This window comes from Macrotis lagotis, chromosome X, assembly GCF_037893015.1.
Source record: "Macrotis lagotis isolate mMagLag1 chromosome X, bilby.v1.9.chrom.fasta, whole genome shotgun sequence".
NCBI lineage: Eukaryota > Metazoa > Chordata > Mammalia > Peramelemorphia > Peramelidae > Macrotis > Macrotis lagotis.
Window position 1 is genome coordinate 168733742 of NC_133666.1, and position 25242 is coordinate 168758983.

Below are 25242 nucleotides of genomic sequence, written 5' to 3' on the forward strand. Positions count from 1 at the left end.
CAATATTTGAATTGTTTCCTTCTGGATGCTTGTAATATTTTCTCTTTGACTTGGGAGTTCTGGAATTTGGCTATTATATATATATATACATATATATACATATATATATTAATTATAAGATTATAATAATATAATATTGATTTTTTTTTATCTCTTAGGAGGAGATCAGTGGATTCTCTCAATTTCTATTTTACCCTCTGCTTCTATCAGGGCAATTTGCCTATAGAAATTTTTTTTAAAATGAGGTCAAAGCTCTTTTCCTAATCATGACTTTCAGGAAGCCCAATAATTTTTAAATTATCTTTTCTGGATCTGTTTTCCAGGTCAGTTCTTTTTTTCAGTGACATCTTTTACATTTTCTTCTAGTTTTTCATTCTTTGGGTTTTGATTTCTCACAAAGTCGTCAGCTTCCTTTAGATTCTACATCCGAAGGACTTGTTTTCCTCAGAGAGCTTTCTTATCTCCTTTTCCATCTGGCCAATTCTGCTTTTTAAAGCATTCTTTTCTTCAATAACTTTATGAACTGTTTTATCCATTTGACATAAACTGGTTTTTATTATTTTATTTTCCTCAGCATTTTTTGGATCTTCCTGACTAAGCTGCTGACTTGGTTTTCATGTTTTTCTTGCATCTCCCTCATTTCTCTTCCCTCTGCTTCCCTTACCTGATTTTCAAAATCTTTTTTGACCTGTGTCATAGCCTGTGCCCAACTCCTATTTTTCTTGGAGGCTTTAGATACAGAAGCTTGGACTTTCTCATCTTAACAGTATGTGTATTGATCCTCCGTGGGACCAAAATAATTGTCTATGGTCAGGTTCCTTTGTTTCTGTTCACTCATTTCCCCAGCCTGTGCACGTTTTGGGGGTACTTCCTGAGCTTTTGAGTATTATTGAGACACTCCTGTGAGGACCTCAGTTCCTCCTAGGTCTTATGGGAGGTTCTGACTGCTCTTCTGGTCTGTGAATGACCACAAGCCCACCCCTCTGCCCTGAGGCTGTAAGAAGGGTCCCTGCTCTATGGGGGCCCCAGATTGTGACCAGGGTCTGAATATGGGCAAAGCCCCATAGTCCTGTCCCAGAGACAGAGGTGATACCTTAACAGGCTCCCTCCACCCTTTTGCTTTCCATGGGCTGAGCACTTAGGGCTCCCTGCTGGGCGGCTCCATAGGCCTGCTTCCATTTCCTGGGATCTGGGCTGTGGCCATACTGAGGAGGATGACACTATCCTGGGCTTCACGCTTGCTCTGGCAGAGGTGTCCCTGCTGATCTTCCAAGTTGTTCTTGGTGCTCCCTGGGTTGGCAGGTTAGGAAACTGTTTCTGTTGCCAGGAGCTGGGACTCCCAGGGACCCAGGCACCCTGGAGCTGTTCCCAGAAGGCTGAAGCTCCTTTGCTCAGGTGAGCTGCTGCCTCCTCCAACACCCTAGAACAGAACCTTCTCACTATTTTCCAGGTTACCTTGAGCTGGAGAATTGCCTCATTGGATCTTTCTGTGGGTTTTGTCTTTTGAAAATTTACTTAAGAGTCATAATTTTAAGGTTTTTGAAATATTTTGTAGAGAACTCTTAGGAAAGACTGTTCTCCTGTTGCCATATTGGCTCCGCCCCCCAAATATTTCAATATACGACCCCCCCCAAAACAAATAGCTAAAATGCTTTGTATTCATAGAACTGCTATCTTTGTGTTCCCTTTGAATTTTGTTTTCTTCTGTTCTTTTAAACAATTTTATTAAATGTTTTTGTCTTGCCAATTACTATCCACTAACTTTCCATTCTTCCCTTCTAACAAATACATCATGTCTGAGAATGCATCTCACATCCTGCATCTTGAGCTCAGTACTTCTTTCTCAGGGGGTGGGGGATATGCTTCATCATCCATGGTTTGAAATCACTATTGTTTGCTGCTTTGATTAGTTATCATTTTTTATTATATTTATTACATAATTTTTTCCTGGTCCTGCTCATTTCATTCTGTATCAATCTATACAAGTCTCCCCATGTTTCCCTGAATCTATTCTATTTGTCACTTATTATAGTTTAATAACTGTCCATTATATCCATATTCCACAAATTGTGCTTGGAAAGATGATTAACAAATTGTCTCTGAAAGACATTTGCTAAATAAATTTAGAATGCTTCAATTTTCTCTCATAAAGGCCCCAAGAATTACAAGGACCAAAAGGAGAGACCACTTTTTATGGTGTAAACATATTCTAATTCCCATTAAAAAGAAGTAGACTTGTAGGAAACACAATAAATAGGTGGAAGATAGAGGTTTTCCAAAAGCTGAAGAATTCAAGAAACCTTTGAGTTTACTTTGTGGAGATATAAGTGCCAGTAACTTATTATAGACCACATTCCCCACCATACTCTACTATCAATGCTAAAATACACTTTCTCTGAAAAATTGCCACAACTAAGATTCAAACAAGGTATCTTTCACCCACTTTCTTTGAACAAAGGATATTTCTTCTTTTCCCCTTTTCTCTAGTAAATCTCAAATTGAACTTTGGTTACTCCTATGAAGTTGCTGAGGCACCTGTGGTGTTTGGTAGTCCAGTCCCCCACTTCCCTTTCAGTCACCACTTAGAATACTGCACTTAGAACATACAAATCCAGGGGAACTTTGACTCTCAAACTAGGGGGATTCTTTCTGACCATCTCTCAAATAGGAATACAAAAACTCATGTGAGTCTTTTTCAGGTGTGTGTGTGTGTGTGTGTGTGTGTGTGTGTGTGTGTTTAAGATTTAATTTATTTTGAGTTTTACAATTTTTCCCCTAATCTTACTTCCCTCCCCCCACCCCCCCCCACAGAAGGCAGTTTGCCAGTCTTTACATTGTTTCCATGGTATACATTGATCCATATTAAATGTGATGAAAGAGAAAAATCATAGCCTTTAAGAAGAAATATAAAGTATAAGAGATAGATGGCAAGCTCAGACAATAAGATATCCATTTTTTCCCCCTAAATTAAAGGTAATAGCCCTTGGGCTTTGTTCAAACTCCACAGTTCTTTCTCTAGATTTATATGAGTCTTTTTAATAATATTTTATTATTCTTCAAATTACTTGTAAAGCAATTTCTAACATTTATTTTTTTATAAAATTTTTGAGTTCCAAATTTTCTCCCCCCCTTTCCCCTATCCCTAGGATGATAAGAAATTATCATGAAATTAATTCTGTAAGTGTAACCATGTAACACATTTCCATATTAGTCATATTGTGAAAGAAACAGACCAAAAGGGGAAAAGAAAGTGAAAATCACATATTTCAATCTGCATTCAGACTCCATCACTTTCTTTTGAGTAGGTCTTAAAAACAGGTGTAGTGGAGGAATAGCCAGATGGAGTTGAGGCATGACTAGGTAAGGAAATAAGGGGTCTGTGATGGAAAGGAAGGGACGATGGGGCACTGGCTTCACACCAATGGCTCCTCTTCTGCAGGCACCTCACTGCCCACATAGCACTAGCGTGGTTCCTCTCCCCAATTCCAGGAGATGCCCTATGAAAATGGACCTAAGGACAACACTATTGATTGCTCCACCTCTGAAGGTGGTGGACCTGAAGGTGAAGGACTCTCTGAGGGCAGCCTTGCCTGTTCCCCCTCTCTCTCTGGCTGGCTCCTGGCCAATCTATGCTTTACTGTCTTATTATCTGCCTTGCACCCCAGTCAGATAATTCCTCAGTCTCATATATTTGATAGGTGGCATAGTGGGTCTGGAGGCAAGAAGACCTGAGTTCAAATTTGGTCTCAACTTCCCTCAGCTGCAAAGGGGGAATAATAATAATAATAACACCTACCTCCCAGGATTTTTATAAAGTTCAAATGAAATATTCAATCAGTAATCCATAAATACTTAACTACTGACTGTGTGTCAGGAACTGTGCTGTGCTCGGGGGATACAAAAAGAAGTCAAAGTAGTCCTTGTCCTCAAGGAACTTACAATCAAACAGTAGAGAAAACAGAAAGAAACTAAGAAAGAAAGGAAGAAAGAAATATAGGAAAGAATGAAGAGGAGAGAAAGGAAAGAAGGAAGAAAAAAAGAAAGATGATAAATAGGAAATAATAAAGAGAAGGTGCTGGAACTGAGGGTTTGAGGAATGCTTTCTGGAGAAGGTGAGGTTTTAAATGGGACTTACAGGAAGCCAGGAAGGTCAATAGTTGGAAGAAGAGTTAGAGAAGGGAGAATGTTCCAGCATAAGAAATAACCAGAGAAAACTTTTGTAATGCAGTTAGTACAGTGCCAGACACATAGTAGGCACTGTATAAATAGTAGCTGCTATTGTGGTTAATTATAATTACCTACTCCTCAGGAGATTGGCAGGCTTACCAGCCTACTCATAAATCAGTAGGATGAAGGCCTCAAGCTACACTTCTCATTTCTTCCAGTAAGCCACTTAATCACTCTTATGGCATTCACTCCTTTGACAGTTTGGTGAAGCCTATGAACCCCCCCTTCTCAATATGTTTTTCAATGCATGAAATAAATTACATAGGATTATAAAAGTAACTAATTATTGAAAGATAAAGTATTAAAACAAAAAAACATTTGTTATGTAGTAATATCTGTACTTCATTAATATGCTAAGTAACAAGAAAAAAATATTTTAAAACAAGCTAAAGTTAAATTTTATTTCTTTAAACTACTATTAGTGTGAAGATTATTGTTGCTTATAGCTTGAATAAGAACATTGAAGTTTTGGTGGTCTTTGATGTGGCCCATATGTTGGTGGTTGAACAGTTTATGGATTTTTTTTTTCTTTTGGTTACAATTGTTCAAAATTCCAATTTGCCAATATGTTATTGCAAATGGAATTACAGTTTCCATAGCTCACTTTTGAAAAGGATAGATTTCTCTCAAGAAGCACTGGAATTCAAGACTTTTTGAGCTGAACTTAAGTTGTAGCCAGTTTTTGTTCTGTTTCTTCAATTAGAAGTTAGTGAAAAGTATATTCCTTTTTCCCATCCAACTTTATGGCCTCCCTGAAATTTGTTCTTGATTTGGTGGTCCCAGGCTTAGATTAAGATTTAAAGTTTAGCTTCTCTTCCCACTGAAATTTAGAGAAATGGGAGAAAAAACTATTCCTCCCCTATATTGTATGACTTCTTGTCTAGAGTTCACTCACTATGAGGTGACCAGAAGCTTGCTACCTGGAAGGATCAATTGCCCAATTTAGGAGTGGATCCCTGGCAGTGGAATATATTTAAGCAGCCTACCTTAGGGAATTAATTATTGACTTCTCTAAAACCAACTCATAGCTTTTCCACCTAATTCGGAGAAAATCCAAGTTGTGCTGGAGTCTATACTCTGATAACTTAATTTAGGGGATTAAATACAATTGTATCTAGAGCTGAAGTGGGAATATTGATGAAATTCAGTTGTTTCAGTCTTGTCTGACTCTTTGTGACCCCATTTGGGGTTTATCTTTGCAAAGATATGGAGTGGTTGGCCATTTCCTCTTCCAACTCATTTTATAGATGAGGCAACTGAGGCAAATAGAATTAAGTGACTTGCCCAGGGTCTAGTAAGTATCTGAGACCAGATTTGAGTTTAGGAAGTTGAGTTTTCCTGACTCCTACTAGCAAGGCCCCAATTTTCCCCCCCCCACATTTAACTATTGTCTAGCCAAACTTTCTTTATTGGTACAGTTGTTTCTTTGAACCAACGTGTTCAAAGACATTTCTCCTTCTGTCATCCCAGAGGTGACCTTTGAGGGTCCCTTTCAACTCCAAGATAGTGTAATTTTACAGATGAGGAAACTAAGACTCAGAAAGGTGGACAGATCTATACTGTCATCCTGCCATTTAGTGGCAGAGAAGATTTAGCCAAGATCTCTTGATTTGTTTCCTCTCATCTGTTGTTCTTTCCATTACAATAATGGTTCCCAAATTTTCTCAGACCTTCACATGATAGTTACTATTGAGAAAATATGTGATGACTAAATTCATTATTGCTTTACCAATGAACTTGTATTTTACCTATCACAAGAGTATCTAGTTGAAAAAAAAATAGTTCCTATGTTGTAAGATACTTACCATATTTATAGTCTGTGGGGCAGCTAGATGGTACAGTGGATAGAGCATTGATCTTGGAACCAGGAGTACAGGAGTTCAAATACCACCTCAGACATTTACTGTGTGACCTTGGACAAATCACTTAACCCCAACTGCCTCGCATCCAGAGTTATCTCCAGTCCTCCTGATTGATATCTAGCCACCGGACCCAGATGACTCTGGGGGAGAAAGTGAGGATGGTAACTTAGCACAGCACCCCCCCCCCCACTCAAATTCCATTCACTTGCTTGTCATGACATCAATTCCCTGCTGTCGTGGTCTTCTTTGACAACCATTACTATTATTATTATATTTAGTCTACAGAAACCATCATTCAAAATATTATTCAATAAACATTAAGTATGACAATGTGACAGTCACTTGGAATACAGAGGCAAAAACAAAATAACATCTAATAAATGAGACCAAATTTGAATTCAGTTCTTCCTGACCCCAGATCCACTGCTCTACCAACTTCATGGGAGAGAGAGGAAGCAACACACACACACACACACACACACACACACACACACACACACACACACAAAGATGAGTAGAGACAAAGTAATGTGGGGAGCTGGCACTAACATCTGGTAGGATAAGAACTGCCTCTTGTAGCATGTTGCTCTTGATTTGAACCTTGAAGAAAACTAGAGAAGCCAAGAAGAAGAGGTGAAGAAAGTGTGCTTTTCAGGCATGTAAGACTAGAGCTAAGACTAGAGATGGAGTCCTCTCTGAGGAACATCATGTGGACCAGCCTGTCTGGAACATAGAACAGATGGAGAGTAATGTGCAGTAAGCCTGAAAAGTCAACCCAAAGCTGCTATGGAAGAGCTTTAAATGTCCAGCAGAAGAGTTCATGCTTTATCCTAGCTCAGTCCAAGAAACTTCTTGAGCAAGGGAATATCCCTATGCTTTAGGAACATCACTTTGGTGTGGAGAATAACTTTGGAGAGGGAAAAGACATGACACAGAAAAGTGAATTAAGGGACAGTTTCAATAATCTAGAAGAGGAGGGAGTAGTGAGGGCCACCATGGTGGTCATTGGAGTAGAAAGAAGAGATTGGATATGAGAAACCATGGGAGTGAAGAACTAAAGAGGACTCCCAAGGTAGCAAACATGACTGGAAGGATGTTGACAACCGATGAGAGAACTTTGAAAGGAAAAGAATTCTGTGCATTAAGACATGTAGCTCTTTAGATCATCCTTATGACACTTTAGTTAGTACAGTAAGTGGTTTACAAATGAGAATGAAGCTGAGTGTTTTAATGATGGAAGGAAAAATTTAATTGTTAGAGTTACTAGACTTTCCCTTCCTGGAATTTTTTTTTTTTTTTTGGCTATGCAATGGGGTTAAGTGGCTTGCCCAAGGCCACACAACTAGGTAATTATTAAGTGTCTGAGGCCAGATTTGAACTCAGGTACTCCTGATTCCAGGGTCGGTGCTCTATCCACTGCCTTACCTAGCTGCCCCCCTGGAAATCTTTAAATGGAGGATGTATTATTGCAGAACTTAATGAAAGGAATCCTTGATCAGATTTGGAGTTGGACAGGCTGATCTCTGAGGTATCTTCCAATCCTGCAGTACTTCTTTATGAATGACTCAATGTCTTGTGGCTAGTAAGTCATGGGGCAACAAGTGGAATCTAGGTCTGTCCCCAGCTCTTTTCATGAATGAATGAATGAATGAATGAATGAATGAATGCCCAGTCTAAATTATGGAATATAGCATTTTCAAAATAATTTTTTTGGCACTTTTAAACACATGTAGTCGTAACATTGTATCATCTAATGAAGTTAAGCCTGTTCTGATAGATAAACATGATTTGTAATTAGCATACCCATTTCTCCATGTAAATGGTGATTCTAAAGCACTTGGAAATAATTCAATATTTCTAAATGGTTTAATTTTACCACCACCATCCCTTATAACATTGTTTAAACTTTTAATTCATTTCAGTGATAGTGAAAATAAACCATTTCTTATCCAAAAAATGTTTTGTTTTGTTTTTTGCTGGTGAATAACATTCATCTTTTCTGTAGCAGCTGATCTTTGAAATTTGCTCTAGTCTGGGAAAATAGAAAATTAAGGTTTTTAATATTGTCTAAATTAAAAGTCATTTGACTAAAGGAAGATTTCTAAGTGAAAGACATGAACTTTAGCCCTGCTTAGCTGCTCCCAGGACTTGTTTTGTTTCCTTTCCAGTCCTTGGCTATGTTCTAGATAGTCTGCTTTCTGTTAAGGAAATATCCTCAGGGGCAGCTAGGTGGCACAGTGGATTGAGCACCGGCCTTGGAGTGAGGAGTACCTGAGTTCAAATCCAGCCTCACTCATTTAATAATTATCTAGCTGTGTGACCTTGGGCAAGTCCTTTACCCCCACTGCCTTGTAAAAAAAACCGAAATATTCTCAGTCATACAACATATTGTTGCCAGAATGGAGATCTTTATGTCACTTTTTTTGTGAATAGACATGACTGGTGATGAACATATTAGTTTATGTAACTATATTGTGCTAAAGTCACTGAATGCTCATACATAAAATAGGTTGGCAAGATTTCCTAAAATATTTTCTCCTTTTCTGTTTCTTTCTCATATGTAGGTTGCAAGATGGGAACACAAAACACGCAAGCTGAGCCAGGCTTTTGGGTCTCCCTATGTGGCATGTTACTGTTTGGGCACAATTGTTCTGCTGCTGAACTTCCTCAGGTCTCACTGGTGAGTCATTGACTTCTCCTTAAGAAATTCTTTCTTCTCAATCATCCGATCCCTCTCCCAACCATAGTATTTTCTGGCCCCTTCTCCTGCCTCTCTGGCGTATTTTAGCTTTTCCTCAAAAGTCAAATTCTTCCCAAGTACACCAGTTGGTCCCCCTGACCCCCCAAAAAGACCGTTAACTAAATAAGGCTATTTTTTAATTTAGATAGCAAAAAATAAAATTTAATGTTGCTTTACCTGTAAGAAAAGAAGGGATATGTATTAAATTAATTGTTCACACTATTGTTCTATTAGAAACCAAGAGGGATGGGAATTCAGGGAAGCCTGGAGGGATTTGCATGAACTGATGCTGAATGAGATGAGCAGAACCAGAAAAACACTGTACACCCTGACAGCAACATGGGGGTGATGGTCAACCTTGATGGACTTGCTTATTTCATCAGTGCAACAACCAGGGAAAATTTGGGGCATCTATGATGGACAATACTATCTGTAGCCAGAGAAAGAACTGTGGAGTCTGTCCAAAGGACTATTACCTTTAATTTAGAAAAAAACCTGATATCTTATTGTCTGATCTTGCTATCTCTTATACTTTATGTTTCTTCATTAAGGATATGATTTCTCTCCTATCACATTCAATGTAAACCATGGAAACAATGTAAAGGCTTGGAAAATTGCTTTCAGTAGGGGGTGGGGGAGGAAAGTAAGATTGGGGGAAAATTGTGGAATTCAAAATAAAATATTTTAAAAAATGTAAAAAAACTAATAGTTCACATTTATATAGTGCATTACGGTTTTCAAAAATTGTCTCTTCACAGTCAATCTATAGGATAGAACTTCTTTCACTGGAGATAGAAAATGTTCTGGAATCGAGAATTTTATCACTCTTACCTTACAGATGAGCTCAGAGAGATTAAACTAGACACTCCTGATGACATAGCCAATAAATATTCAAGGAAAAATTCAAATGTAGGTATCCTAGACTCCAAATCAAATGATTTTCCATTCTTCAGCGTGGCTTTGTAAGATAAAATGGATAACATTTGAGAGAGAGAGAGACAGAGACAGAGAGACAGAGAGAGACAGAGAGACAGGAGATGGAAGGAAGGATGTGACAAATCCAGAGTTAACCATCATTGTTGTAAAAAGCATCATCTGGCATTTGAAAGGGAGTGCTCAGGAGACTTAAAATGTAGAAGCATTAAATCTCAGTTTCTTCACTATGCTAGATCTGTCTTTTTACCTCTCTATAAAATGGGTACAATTACAGTGATCTCTGGCCCCAGACTAAGGAATAAGCAGGATGAGGACAGTGCTCTTGAGAATCAAATGTGTCACAGTCTGATGACGAGTTAGGAAGGACTTTAGGATCTACCTAGTGTGTCCCCCTCATTCTATGATTAAGAAGCCAAGATCCAGGGAAGAGAATTCTTCTCCAAGGTCACCCAGCTAGTTGGTAGCAGAGAATGTTGGTCTTTTTAAAACTACAGTTCAATTTTTTGTATCCCCCACATTTACTTCCTTGATTATGGTCTGTGCTAATAGGACCAGAGATAGATAGCATGAATGAACAAAATCCATTGATAAAACTTTATTTTTGAGCATTAGTTGCATTCTATTCCTTTGGCAGTCTCCAAGGTGGTACATTCCTAAAACCAAAAGAAAAATAGATAATCTTCCTATTGACTAACTTTTTTTTTTGTATCTAAATATCAACTTTATTATTGAATATTGGGGCTTCAAAAATCATCTATTCCATCATTTTGCTTCTAGAAACTTTTGTCCTCCCAACTACCTCAGAAAGGTAAACCAAAATAGTACCCCTGTGGAAACAGAAAGTTACGTTAATTTATTATCTCCTAAAATTTTCTGCATTCCCTGGAGTATACTTCCCTTTGTATACTTCTTCCTTTTCTGGGCAAAATTTGTCTTTGTTGACCGTTAATTCTTGTCTATCTTTGTTCCTCTCTATTCCCACCCAGGTACTCAGACCCCTTATTCTTCCTATGTGTCACTGTACTTTCTCCACTAATTGATCCTCATCCATTTCCTCAGAGTCACAGATGACAACTGTGTAATTTGCTCATAGTTTCAGATGAATCTACTCAATGAGGCTAGTAGATTAATGTGTAACATACCCATTTAATAAAGAGGGCATGTGTCTTAATCCATAGTAGCAGTAAAATGTTCAGGGCTGATAGAGAGATATTTTCAGATGTGGGTCTCTTGTAATCCTCTCCAGTGAAGATGACCATTGATTCTGCTTATATGTAGGGCAAATCCTACCTATTTGGAGTTAAAGGTCAAGGCAGGATCTTGAGTGGAAAGAACTTAATTGTGTCATAACTGAACACTGTTTCTACACTACTCCGGTTAGCACAGAGGTACTGCTCTTGTAATTGGGGCATCAAAAAATTTATGTCCTACAGTCTATTTCATTAGTTTCTAATTCAGAGTCATGGAATAGACCTAGAAGTGTGAGAGAGAAAATGAGGAGTTCTTATATAAAAAAGGCAATTTTAGATTTGATATTAGGAAAACTTCCCACAGTAGCATTGTCTCAAAGTGGGATGAATTGGTTACCTTGAGAACTTAATAAAAAAATTTTAAAGCAAAGGCTAACTGACTGCTCCTTGGTTATTCTTTTAGAAGCCCTATGTCTAGTACCTCTTCATCCCCCAGGAGCAACTAAGGCTGCAGCAAGAGCAGGCTCAGTGGGACTGAAAAGCTTAAGGTTTCTTTTTTTTTTATTATTACAGATTTTATTTATTTTGAGTTTTACAATTTTTCCCCTAATCTGACTTCCCTTCCTTTCCCACATCCCCACACCCCCACAGAAGGCATTTTGTTAGTCTTTACATTGTTTCCATGGTGAACATTGATCCAAATTGAGTGTGATGAGAGAGAAATGATATCCTTAAGGAAGAAACATAAAGTATAAGAGTTAGCAAGATCAGACAATAAGATATCAGGGTTTTTTCCCCCTAAATTTAAGGTAATAGTCCTAGGTCTTTGTTCAAACTCTGCAGTTCTTTCTATGGATACAGATGGTATTCTCCATTGAAGACAGCCCCAAACTGTCCCTGATTGTTGCCCTGATGGAATGAGCGAGTCCATCAAGGTTGAACATCACCCCCCCCCCCCCGCCCCCATGTTGCTGTTAGGGTGTACAGTGTTTTTCTGTTTCTGCTCATCTTAGTCAGCATCAGTTCATGCAAATCCCTCCAGGCTTCCCTGAATTCCCATCCCTCCTGGTTTCTAATAGAACAATAGTGTTCCATGACATACATATACCACAGTTTGCTAAGCCATTCCCCAATTGAAGGACATTTACTGGATTTCCAGTTCTTTGCCACCACAAACAGGGCTGCTATGAATATTTTTGTACAAGTCATGTTTTTACCCTTTTTCATCATCTCTTCAGGGTGTAGACTGAGGAGTGGTATTTTGGATCAAAGGGTATGCATGTTTGCTTTTTTTTACAAATAATGCTTTTTATACATTAATAAAATATTCTTGTTTAAAAGTAAAGAAAATACCTCGCCCCCCCACCCAAAAATATAGACTTACTTGAGCGATAAAGGGGAGAGAAAAAAAAATTAAAATTAAAAAAATAATAGTAGTAATTGTAGGTTTGGCCAGGTGGTGCAATGGATGGAGCACCAGCCCTGGAGCTAGGAGCACCCGAGCCCATATCCAGCCCCATACACCCAACAATCACCCAGCTGTGTGACATGCAAGCCACCCCAACCCCACTGCCCTGCAAAAACGGAAAAAAAAAAGAAAAGAAAAAAGGAAAAATAAGACCCAAAATAAAATAAAATAATAGTAGGGGTGGCTGGGTGGTGGACAGAGCATTGGCCCTTGAGCCAGGAGCACCCAGGTCCAAATCCAGCCTCAGACACCCAACAATCACCCTGCTATGCGGCCCCAGGCAGGCCACCCAGCCCCATTTGCCCTGCACCCCCCCAAAAAATAATAAAAAATGTGCTTGAGTCTTTGTTCCAACACCAACAACTCTGTCAGGGGTGGATCACATTCTTTATGATAAGTCCATCGCAAAAGTTACTTCCACATTTTTCCACCGTTGCCATTGCTGATCACAACTCCCTCCTTTCGTATTTCTCCACTACCATGTACTCTATTTTCTCTCTCCTTTCACTCTGACTCTGCTGTAGGGTCGCTGAGTGGCGCAGCAGACAGATCCCTGGTCCTGGGGCCAAGAAGCCCTGAGTCCCCATACAACCCCTTAGGCCCAGAATCCACCTGGCCCTATGGTCCCAGACAGGCCATCCAATCCCAGCTGCTTGCAAGAAGTAAAAAAGAAAATGTGTTATATCTGACCACTCTCCTCCTTTATTCACATCCCCACCCCTTCCCCCTGCTCCCCTCTCCTTCTTACTCCAGATGTCTATACCCCATTGAGTATATATGCTGTTTCCTCTCCTAGCCACCTCTGATGAGAGCAAAGGTTCCCTCATTCCCCCTTGCCTCCCCCCTTCCATATCATTGCAATAGCCCATTGTAATAAGAAAAATCTTATGTGAAAAATCTTGGACTATTCCCCCCTCTCCTTTTTCTTTCTCCCATTACACTTCCTTTTTTTCTATTGACTCCATTTTTACACCATATTTTATCTTCAAATTCAGCTTTCCCATGTACTTCAACTATAAAAGTTCCTTCTACCTGCTCTATTAACTGAGAAGGTTCATATGAGTATTATCAGTGTTATTTTTCTATGCAGGAATACATGCAGTTCATCCTCATTAAGTCCCTCATTTTTTCCCCTTCTCCTCCAATCTCTATGCTTCACCTGAGTCCTGTATTTGAGCATCAAACCTTCTGTTCAGGTCTGACCATTCCAACAGGAACATTTGAAATTCCCCTGGTTCATTGAAAGTCTATCTTTTTCCCTGGACGAGGATATTCATTTTTGCTGGGTAGTGGATTCTCAGTTGCATTCCAAGCTCTTTTGCCTTCCGGTATATTATGTTCCAAGCCCTACGAGCTTCCAATGTAGCTGCTGCTAAGTCCTGTGTGATCCTGACTGCAGCTCCATGATATTTGAACCGTGTCTTTCTGGCTGCTTGTAATATTTTCTCTTTGACTTGGGAGTTCTGGAACTTGGCTATAATATTCCTAGGGGTTGGTTTTTTGGGATCTCTTTCTTGGGGGGATCGTTGGATTCTCTCCATTTCTTTTTTGCCCTCTGCTTCTAGAATATCAGGGCAATTTTCCTGTAGTCATTCTTTGAAAATGATGTCAAGGCTATTTTCCTGATCATGACTTTCAGGTATTCCAATAATTTTTAAATTATCTTTCCTAAGTCTGTTTTCCATATCAGTTGTTTTTTCAGTGAGATGTTTCACATTTTCTTCTAATTTTTCATTCTTTTGGTTTTGAAGTAATGAGTCCTGATTTCTCATAAATTCATCAATCTCCCTGAATTCTATTCTTTGTCTGAAGGATTTGTTTTCCTCAGAGATTTCTTATCTCTTTTTCCATCTGGCCAATTCTGCTTTTTAAAGCCTTCTTCTCCTCCTCACTATCTTTTTGAACTGTTTTATCCATAAGCTGGTTTTTAGCATGCTATTTTTTTTGGATTTCCTCGACTAGGCTGCTGACTTCATTTTCATGTTTTTCCTGCATCTCATTTCTTTTCTCAGTTTTTCTTCTAACTCCCTCATTTGATTTTCAAAATCTTTTTTTGAGCTCTGTCATAGCCTGAGCCCAATTTCTGTTTTTCTTGGAGTCTTTAGATGCAGGAGCTTGTGTTTCCTCATCTTCAGACTGAGTATATTGATCCTTCTTGGGATCATAGATAATGTATTTCTCAATGTTGTTCCTCTTTTTTCTCTGCCTGCTCAGTTTTCCAGCCTAAGCCTGTTTTTTGGGGTGCTTCCTGAGCTTTTGGGACACTCCCACAAGGGTCTCAGTGTGTGAAGCTCTGTCCTCCCTCTTGGTCTGTGAATGACCATAAGCACCCCGCTCTGCCACGGGGCTGAGGTGGGGGGCCCCTGTTGTTCTATGGGGGGCCTAGACTGGGATCAGGATCTGAATGTGGTCAGAACCCCAGAGTCCTGTTTGAGGGACAGAGCTCAGCAGTCTCTCTCTCTCTCTCTCTCTCTCTCTCTCTCTCTCTCTCTCTCTCTCTCTTCACTCCCCTCCCTAGATCAATGTGCTCATGCCCTGGGGGCTCCTGCTTATTAGTGCCTCAGCCTGTTTCTGTGTCCTGGTCTGCCTTGGCCACCCTGCTGCTAGCTGCTCTCTGTGTGCCCTGAGGGCTGGGCTCGCTCTGGCAGAGGTCCCCCGCTGTTCCCCCAATTTGTGCCCAGTGCTCCCTGGGGCATAGGTCAGGAAACTCCCCTGCTGCTGTGACCGGTGGCCCCCAGCGCCCTGGGGCTGCCTCCGACCCTGGGGAGCAGAGCCTTTCTGCTCTCTTCCAGGTTACCTTGAGTAGGAGAACTGCCTCCCTGGGTCCCTCTGGGTTCTATCTCTCAGAAATGTAGTTAAAGTCCTTAGTTTCAAAGATTTATGAGAGAGCCCTAAGACAGTATCTGCTTTTGTTGCCATCTTGCCTCCACTCCCTAATTTTTTAAAGATTTTATTTATTTTGAATTTTACAATTTTTCCCTTAATCTTCTTTTCCACTCCCCCCACAGAAGGCAATCTGTTAGTCTTTACATTATTTCAATGATATACACTGATCTAAGTTGAATGTGATGAGAGAGAAAGCATATCCTTAAGGAACAAACATTAATTATAAGAGATAGCAAAATTACATAATAAGATAACGGCTTTTTTTTTTAATTAAGGGTCCTTGGTCTTTGTTCAAACTCCACACTTCTTTCTCTGGATCTAGATAGTATTCTGCATCACAGATACTCCAACATTGTGCCTGAATATTGTTTTGTTGGTATGAGCAAGTCCACTAAGGTTCATATTGCTGTTAAGGTGTACAATATTCTTCTGGTTCTGCTCATCTCACTGCAACATCAGTTCATGCAAATCTTAAGTTTCCTATTACCACCCTCATAGAATATACTTTGCCCTTTTGGGTTTTTTTTTACTTTTGCAGTGATTATGATAATAAAATGTAAACATGCATCAGTAGAATGAACAAAATAGACTTCTGTAATTTCAGTTACTTTCAAAAAATGAAAAATCTCAGATCCAATAAAGTTGCTAATATTCTTGGTATAATGTGATAGCAGACCCAGCACTGATAATCCTTTCCTTTGAGTAAAACATTGCCCTGTCTCTTTTTGCTGTGGGTGTAGCATTATTTTCCTGATTGAGGTTCTCAGAGCCTTTTATCTTTGAGGAAAACTTAGTCCTCCTGTGTTCAAAACAATGAACTAGGAGTTGAGGAATCTGAGCTTTCCTCCTTTCTGTTCTACTAATTATGTGACTTTAGGCATCTTATTTCTCCCTCTTTCAGTCTAGGAGTCATCCTCTATAAAATGAGAGATTTGAATTAAAGCTGAAAGGGGCACTCTTAGATAATTTATCATATATTTTAGTTTTAATCTTTTGCCTTCGGCTCATTTCTCCTGGACTACTAAGATTCATGGTGTCTGAACATTTGAGGATTGTGCTGTGCCAAAAAAGTACAGTGTTTTAAGAAATTGTTGTTTTTGGGGCGCCTAGGTAGCGCAGTGGATAAAGCACTGGCCTTGGAGTCAGGAGTACCTGGGTTCAAATCCAGTCTCAGACACTTAATAATTACCTAGCTGTGTAGCCTTGGGCAAGCCACTTAACCCCATTTGCCTTGTCAAAATCTTAAAAAAAAAAGCAAACAAAAATAAAGAAATTGTTGTTTTTAGCCTGAGAAGATAAGTATTGAGCCAGTCCTAATTTCAATTAAAGATGTTCTCCTATCTCAATCTCTTCTTCCCCCCACCCCACCCACATAGACGGGAGAAAAGACATGAGGGAAGTCCAGAACACCGTGTGAATCAGTCCTCTTAAGGATGTCCTCTGCAGGGCAGTTTTATTCAGTTATGAAGTATAGCTATCTTTTGACTAAGGCATAGTAATGATGTTAAAATAGGTCTTTGCCAAAGAGTTGAAGCTGAATTCTTGCCACAAGCAACAACATTCTCTCATGTCCAGAGTGCTATTACAGAACATTCTCTGTCACTGTGGGACTTGGTGCAGCCAGTGGGAGAGGGGATTAGGCTTTGGTTTCCCTGGGCTCACCATTCTCTTTGTTGTCAAGAAAGTGCAAATTGGAAAGTTCTCTTCTGTTCTATCCAGATGTTAGTTTTAATAGATGACTCTGACACTCATGTTCTTCCATATTGTGCCTGAAAATAGTAAGAGCCCAGGAGAGAAAAGAGTGACCCAAGTTGATTCTGGGTCACTTTTGAGTTTTGGGTTATTGTTATTTTTGGTATTTTTAATTACATGTAAAGACTATTTTTAATATTCATTCTTGTAATATTTTAAGTTCCAAAACCCTCTTTTCTCCCCTCCCTCAAAAGATGAGAATTTTAAATAGATTACATATGTGCAATTATGTAAAAGATATTTCCATATTAGTCAAATTGTGAAAGAAAAAATACATCAAAAGGGAAGAAACACGAAAAAACTAAAGTGTAAATAGTATGCTTCGATCTGCCTTCAGACTTTCTGTATTCAGTTCTTTCTCTGGATGTAAATAGTATTTCCATCATGAATCTTTTTGAAATCGTCTTGGGTCATTGTACTTCTGAGAAGAGTAAGTTATTCACAGTTGCTGTCAAAGTTAACAATATTCTCCTGGTTCTGTTTATTTCATTTTGCATCAGTTCCTGTAACTCCTTCCTGGACTGCTTTGAAGACCACAAAGTAAGTCCCTTGATATCTGTGATGGTGGGTTCTGTTAGAATAGAGAAGAAAAATTTGAAAGTGACAAAATTGTAGGGGGAAAAGACTCAATGTCTTGTGATAACCCCAGAAAGACATAGGAACATTGAATTTAGTTAGAAGGGATCCTAGAAATCATTTAATCTGACCCTCTTATTTTACAGATAAGTTAACAGAAATTTAGAAAAGAAGGAAAGTCACCTAAGCTCATACAGGGAATAAGTAGAAGAGCCTGAATTCTTCATTATTTTTCTTTGGCTGACCTTATCTTTCAAGGCCCACCTCCTTCTGATTTACTTGTCTAGCTCCCACTGTTCTCTCCCTTGAATTCCTATTTAGTCATGTAGGATTTTTTTTGTTCTTGGGTGTATTAATTTTGTCTTCCCAGTCACATCATAAGTTTTTTTAGGGAAGAATAGGTCTCCTCTGTATGGTTGAAGATTGAGAAAGCCTCCCTCATTGCCACCCTACCAAAATTTCTACCATTAGAGATTAATATCCTTAGCTTTGATCTAAATTTAATTCTCCTTTCTTAAAATATAGGTATTTTTATATTTCAGGATATATCTGTAGTGTTTAAAAAGCACCAATAAAACTTTTGAAATACAAATATATACATACATATGTTCCTGCTTCTGTATAATACAGATGACCCTGGGTATTGGAATCCTTTTAAGCTACTTTGAGCTACTACCTTTGTAGGATTCAATTTGCCAGATACTTAGAACTGTTACCTGCTAGAATAGGCTTCAGGACAGGTAGTACATACTGCATAGGCAAGGAAGAAGACTAATAATAAAGAGGGGAAAAAGAGAGCTCCAAAGACAAATTTTTCTAGATTGCTAAATGTGTTTAGATTTGGGCCTATGGGATAGATAAATCCAGTGTCTTTCTTGCCCTCATATCTCAGGCTAGTTTTGAGTATAGATGAAAGAAGTTCTGAGTCTTCTGTCTGTTGAGCTAATTTTGGTTAGAGCCTCTCCCTTAGCCATCTCTCCATTGCTATTTAGTACTGTTAGAAAATGGTCCCTGTGACACATAGGAAGCAGGACATTTTTGTTACTGTTGTGTTAAATTTAATATGAACTTTACACGATAAAAGTTAACAGTTTCATATAAAATCCTCCTCTCAGCTTTGTATGTTGAAATGTTTGGGTTCATTAATTTAATTTAAAAAATGGAAAAACAAAAATAAAAATTAACGAATTTTAAAAATGCCAAAACTAACTTTTTTTTTGAGGAAAAAAATGGAGCCAATACGCAGGGAAATGTACGTCATCAATCTCTTACCCACTAGGCAGTAACAAAGGATAAATTAACCCAGGCAAGTTGAGTGTACCTGGTGGTAATAGAGCATGACAGTAGTGGGGAGAGAGGGTCCAGTGCTCTGAGCCTTGTCTCCCAGTACCTTCCAGAGGAATGACCAGAAGGTCTTGTTCATTGTTTCTCAGTTTTTGGAAGCAATACTCCAGGATGCCCTGAAGGTTCACCTAGCACGTCAAAATACTTGAAGGTTTGCCCTTCCCCTTTGGCAGCTTTTGGCTAGAGATGAACTTGTAGGTATATCCATGGTCACTCACCCACACATACACGTAGACATATGCATGCCTACATATATAGAGGCAATGATAGCAAGTGTACACATAGTAAAATTTTGAATTACTATTCAGCAAATCAAGAAACATTTATTTATTTGTATTCATTTATTTAGTTAGAATCAGCCAACTGGGCTAGGCCCTAGGGGTACATATACAAAAACTCTGTACCTAACTCACTGACTTCTTGAAGGAGAGCTTGAGCTGAGGTTGGGTGATAAGGCTTGGATAATTAGAGAAGAGAGGAGGGCATTTGTAGGAGAGAGCATCTTCATGGTATAGTGAGGCAATTAACCTGACTGGAGCAATGAAAGATAAGATTGAGTAGGTAGAATGGGGTCCTGAAATTCATATTTGACTGGATACTGTTGACAATAGTTTAAAGATTTTTATGCATGGGAATGACAAGCTGTGTTAAAATGTAGAATTCTATTAAAATGTAAGTATCAACAAACCTAGTAACTGTTGTGAATGCTTTTCTGTCTTATTCAGAGTTCCAGTCTTTCTCTCCTTTACTGTTTTGTTGGAGAGAGCCGAACACTTTTGGTTCAGCAGCCCTGGAGCACAGGGAATAGGGGCAGAGGATAAGATATTTGCGTGATAACCTAGAAGCCTGTAAATAATTGATTTTGGTTTGCAAAGCAAAAAGCTTAGTGGATGGGGAGAAGCCATGAAGAAAACGGTCAGATTGGCCTTGTTGGAAGACAGTGGACTGGAAGAACCCTTTGTATCTGCTCCTATTGTTATGAAACATTTTTTCCTGGATTGGCTTGCCTCTAGCCAGGCAGTCCTGTTTGTCCAATTACTCCTCGGTACAGTACTGCTTTTTGAAGTCATCTGTAAGGAAATTGTAACAGCTTTCTTCCCTACCAATCCCAACATTTTGTATTATTGAACTCATCTTATGTAACCTGACTCTATATTCCTTGGCAACCAAAATCTGAGTAGAACATATGACCTATTCAACTTCCCCTAAACTTTTTCTTCTACTTGCTTGCTATCACTGCCTTTCAGGTGAACTACTTCTTGGACTTAGGAAGGAATTTGTTGTTGTCCAGTCATTTTCAGGCAGGGCATACTCTTTGTGAACCTATTTGGAAGTTTCTCGGCAAAAAATACTAAATTGGTTGTCCATTTTCTTCTCCAGCTCATTTTACAGATGAAATAATTGAGGCAAATAGGGTTAAATGACTTGCCCAGAGTCACATGGCTGGCTAAGTGTTTGGGGTCAGATTTGAACTCAATAAGATGAATCTGTGCTCTATCTACTGTACTACCTAGCATCCCTTAGGGGAAAAGAGACATGCTGATTTCAGCAGAGCAGAATATTTAATCTAGAACTTTTCCAGTGCCTTAGGGTATTTGTCTTATTTTTAAATATTTCCTAAACTAGTAGCTGTGCTCTAGTTCTGTGGTCACTACCAACTCCCATCATTTTGCCTGATGAGAAAAAGGGATTAGAGATGAAGGTAGCAACAGAGGCATTGCTCTGCAGAGTTTATTCAGTTCTGATCTCCCAGGGCCATAGTTTATCCATTGGCAAGGACCTCTCTAGATGACATTTTAAGTTCCCTTTTTAAGACATATAACAACATCCCCTCTAGATCTGTTCCATAGTACCTACAGACTTGAACTCTCTGGCTGGCAAGGGCACTTAAGAACAGATAATGGAAGAGCAAGATTGTCTAACATCCACATTATCTGACTTGCTCCTTCTCTTCATGACCTCTACCATTTGAACCAAGATTAAGACAAAGAAATTATTAAGACAAGATGGAAACAACTTCCTCTCAGACGTTTTTGCATTATTAAAGTTTTGTTATTATTGTCAAAGTTTTTCTTACAAATATTATTTTTTTCATTATGAAGTTAAGTATCCCAAAATGAATATATTTTTGTAACAAGATTCTGTCATTATAAATTATTTTCTCTCATATCCTTCACTGACTCCTTTGTTGATCTTTTAATAATCTGTGCTAGGGAATCAGAATATATTTCATAAGGTTAATAATAAATCAACAGGTATTTGTAAAGTGCTTATTATTTGCCAGGCACTATGCTCAATCCTCAGGATACAAATAGAATAATCCCATCTCTTAAATAACCCAAATGTCCCTTAACCTCAAGATAGAGAGATGCATAGCTAACTTTTGAATTTTCATGAGTTACAGGGGAAGAAATTAAGATGAATCTGAAACTTTCAGATAATCTAAAACTTCACTGAGCTATTTCCTCAACCTCCTCCCAACTCCCTCACTCCACCCCCACCCCAAGACTTTTTACCATTTATTAGAGTTAATCATTAAAAACAACATTGATTTAGAGTACCTGGGTTTGAATCCCAATCACTTAACCTTTCTTAGCTTCAGTTTCTTCATCTGTTAAGAAGCAGGGTTGGATTACAAAATCTCTAAGATTCCCATAAGCGCTTTAAATTCTATAAACCTATAGCCTGGAACCAGATAATTCACAAAAGAATGATCAAACACTAAACTATTGAGGGTAGTTTGTGTGTAACATCATGACTTTGTAGATTTACATTTGTATATCATAATTTGATATGACATTATTTTCACTGGGAGACTGGAATATTTAGAGGACCTTTGCTACCAGTTACTCAGAATCTCCAGAAACTGGAACCCCAGTGCAAGTTCTATATGTAAGGTATATCCTGAATGTTCCTCATCTCCCAACATCTTGGAACGAGACCATATCACTGATGTTGAGAATGAGTTCAGTTCAGCCTCTGAATATCTGATTACCAGAGATTTACTGACCTAGACACCCCATTAGAGTTCCCCACTGCTTCTGTGTCTAGCTCCCTCGTATTAGGAATGACAGTCCACACTTGGACTTTGTTCCCTCATCACAGGAAGATGCTGGTTCTTTCCACAACAGATGACAGGCAGATTTCTCTAATTTTTACTCCTAAATAACAATCGCTAATCCCAGGTCTTCCATACTCTTTCTCCTATCTTTGCTCATCCCTACTCTTCCATAATCTCTGTCCTTGCTACCTTTCTGCTCCAATGGGCTCTCTAGAAACTTTCTTCTATTTTTAACAATTTCCTACCTATCTGTAACTTCCTATTGATGTCATCAAATCAAATATTTCTTAAGTACTCTGTGATTATTGTTGTTCACTACTATCCAACTCTTAATGACCACATTTGGGGTTTTCTTGGCAAAGATACTGGGTAGTTTGACATTTCCTTCTCCACTTTATTTTTACAAATGATGAAACTGAGACAAACCAGGGTGAAGTGACTTGCCCAGGATCACACAACTAATAAGTGTCAGATTTGAACTGAGGGCTTGCTGTTTCCAAGTCCAGTGCTCTAGCCACTACAAACCTAACTCCTCACTGTGCTGAGAAATAGAAGTAAAAAGAAAGACAACCCTGGTCCTCAAGGATCTTACATTCTAATGAAGGAAGATAAGACATAAAAGGGAACTGAAAAGTAGCAAGGAAATGGGAAAGGGAATAGGGAGTTACACGTGCAGAAGTCTGCAGAATGAAGGATGGCTGGTCTCAATCCTTCTGCAAAATATAGGTTCCAAGAAGAATTTACTAATGGGAAAAAAAGGTATTCACAAACAACTTGACCTCCAAACTTTTCAACCTTTGCAACTCTTACGAGTTACAAGACTTCACTTTAGTCACCCTTAAGGTGAGACCTTAAATCTCACCATTACCTACAGTTGTACCACTTCCATAATAGAAACTTTTGAAATTCCCTTTTCACACCTCTTGATCTTCCATTTCTCTATTTTTTCTCTAGCTCATTTCTCTTTAACTATTATAATCCTTACTATTACCTCCATTCATTCTATTTCCTTCTTTTGCCCCAATCTGGTCTCATTTTCCTTTCTTCAGTTTTGTTCCACTAGTTTTGTTCAGATAGCCATACTTCTTCACCCTTGAATCCTTGGGTCTGATTCATTTCAAACCTTTTCAATCCTCAGCCTTGGGTTATTGCTCCTTCCTTCCTCGTTTTACAATCTTTTCTCTTATTCCTGTGTTCCTGGACATGCTAAGTCCACCATAAATTCATTTCATTTAATCTCATCTAAGATTGTTTTGCAGCAGTCCTTTTATTTTTCCAAAGCAGGCTATTCTCCACAGTGGCATTAAAAGTCTTCTTTCCTCTAGCTCCTCTTCTCAGTAGATGACCTTACTTCTTTCTTCAAGAGGTCATCTACTCTTTCTACATACCCTCAAACCTCTCTGTATCTTTGGTCATCTTCCCTTTTTCTCTAGTCTCTAAGCTACCCCCTCTACATGTTTTCTTGAGCTCCAGCAGATTGCATCTTCAGTCATCCTCTACCTCAAATCTTCAATCTCTGCCTATCAACATTTCTTTTTTGGTTGGCTTCAGATATGCCCAGTTCTCTCACATCCTTAAGATTTACTTCCTTCTACCCCCATTAATTATTGATTTATGCCTTTAAATGAGAATAGATTCACTGACTCCATTTCTTCTCTCACTCATTCTTCAGCTCACTCATTCTTCAGCTGGATGGAATCTGATATTTCTTTCTCTTGATTTTCCTCTTACCTGTTGGACTGCTCCTTTGATGGTTTATCATCTTCTTCCTGTCTTCTAAGTATAGGTCCTCCTCAAGCTCATATCTTGCTAACTACTCTCCTTTAGTTAGTTTGGTGAGTTTGTCTCTTGACTCTTAAATATGTATAGCTAGCTCCAGGCCTGCAATTTCAGCTATCACCTTAAAATCACTTTGCCCAAAATAGAACCGATCATCCTCCCATTCTCCAAACTTCTCCACTTCTATTAAGGACTTTAACCATCCTCCCAGTGCCACAGATTCATAAGCCTTTTTATGACCTTGTTTGATTTCTCTCCTTTGTCCTTTGTTTTAGTGAAACACTCATTGGCAGCTAGGTGGCGCAGTGGATAAAGTTGCTGGCCCTGGAGTCCGGAAGATGCATTTTCCTGAGCTCCAATCTGGCCTCAGACACTTAGTAGCTGTGTGACCCTGAGCAAGTCACTTTACCCTGTTTGCCTCAGTTTCCTCTTCTGTAAAATAAATTGGAAAAGAAAATGGCAAATCACTCCATTATCTTTGCCAAGAAAACCCCAAATGGAGTCATGAAGAGTCAGATAAGATTGAAAATGACTGAACAACAACATTCATTGGCTCTAGTATTAGAGACTTGGGTTCAAATTTATCCACCTGAGCCTCCTTATCTGTAAAATGAAGTAAGCCTAGGAATTTTCAGAGGTTATTTGGATCTTTACTCTTGACCCACCTTTTGTCCACTTTCTTTTATGCCATCTCTTACATTGATCCCTTTCCTTGTCTTTACTCGTGTAACCAATGGATTAGACCTTCTGCATCTCTGGCCTAGATTCTGACTTTTCTTCTAACCTCTCCCCTCTCCAATCTGTTGTTTCTGAAGCTTCAGAATTAACATATATAAAGGTACCTTTCAAGACCATGTCACCAGCTCCAAAATCTTCTTGGCCTCTAAGATAACTATTAAATTCTTTAGGCTATCATTGAAAGCCCTTCCCATGCTGATTGCCTACCTTTACAGCTTTATTTCTGATTTTTCCCCATAGTTATATATGAATCCCAGAGAAAGTCATGGGGTAATAGCAGCAAGGATAAGAGAATCAATCAGGTTTTGCAAAGAAATAAGGGGGGCACTGGAAAGTGTGATGGATTGTGTACTGGATCTGGGTTCAAATTATAATTTTATTTTTTTTCTTTCTGTGTAATCTTATTTGAGGCTCATTATCTCTGTAAAATAGTGGAAGGGGTTGTTCTTTAAATGATCTCTAAACTCTTTTGCACTTCCAGATCTCTGATATGACAATCCTGTCTTACTGTACACACACACACACACACACACACACACTTAATGAAAGACCTAATTTCTAGGACAACTATATCTTACTGAACATGTACAGAATTAGCATCCCAAAGGGAAATAGAACTGTGTCTCTGTGTGTGTGTGTGTGTGTGTGTGTGTGTGTGTGTGTGTGTTGGAGGCAGGGATGAG

At 38.8% G+C, this 25242-nt stretch overlaps 1 protein-coding gene across 7 annotated transcripts in view; it reads left to right on the forward strand.

Annotated features, from left to right (window-relative positions):
• PEMT (phosphatidylethanolamine N-methyltransferase) overlaps positions 1 to 25242 on the forward strand; it is a 191682-nt gene that overhangs the window by 97193 nt on the left and 69247 nt on the right. For all 7 annotated transcript variants that reach the window (XM_074204813.1, XM_074204818.1, XM_074204815.1 and 4 more), the window contains one exon: positions 8654 to 8769. In XM_074204813.1, the coding sequence (XP_074060914.1) occupies positions 8654 to 8769 (116 nt within the window). The remainder of the gene's footprint in view (positions 1 to 8653; positions 8770 to 25242) is intronic.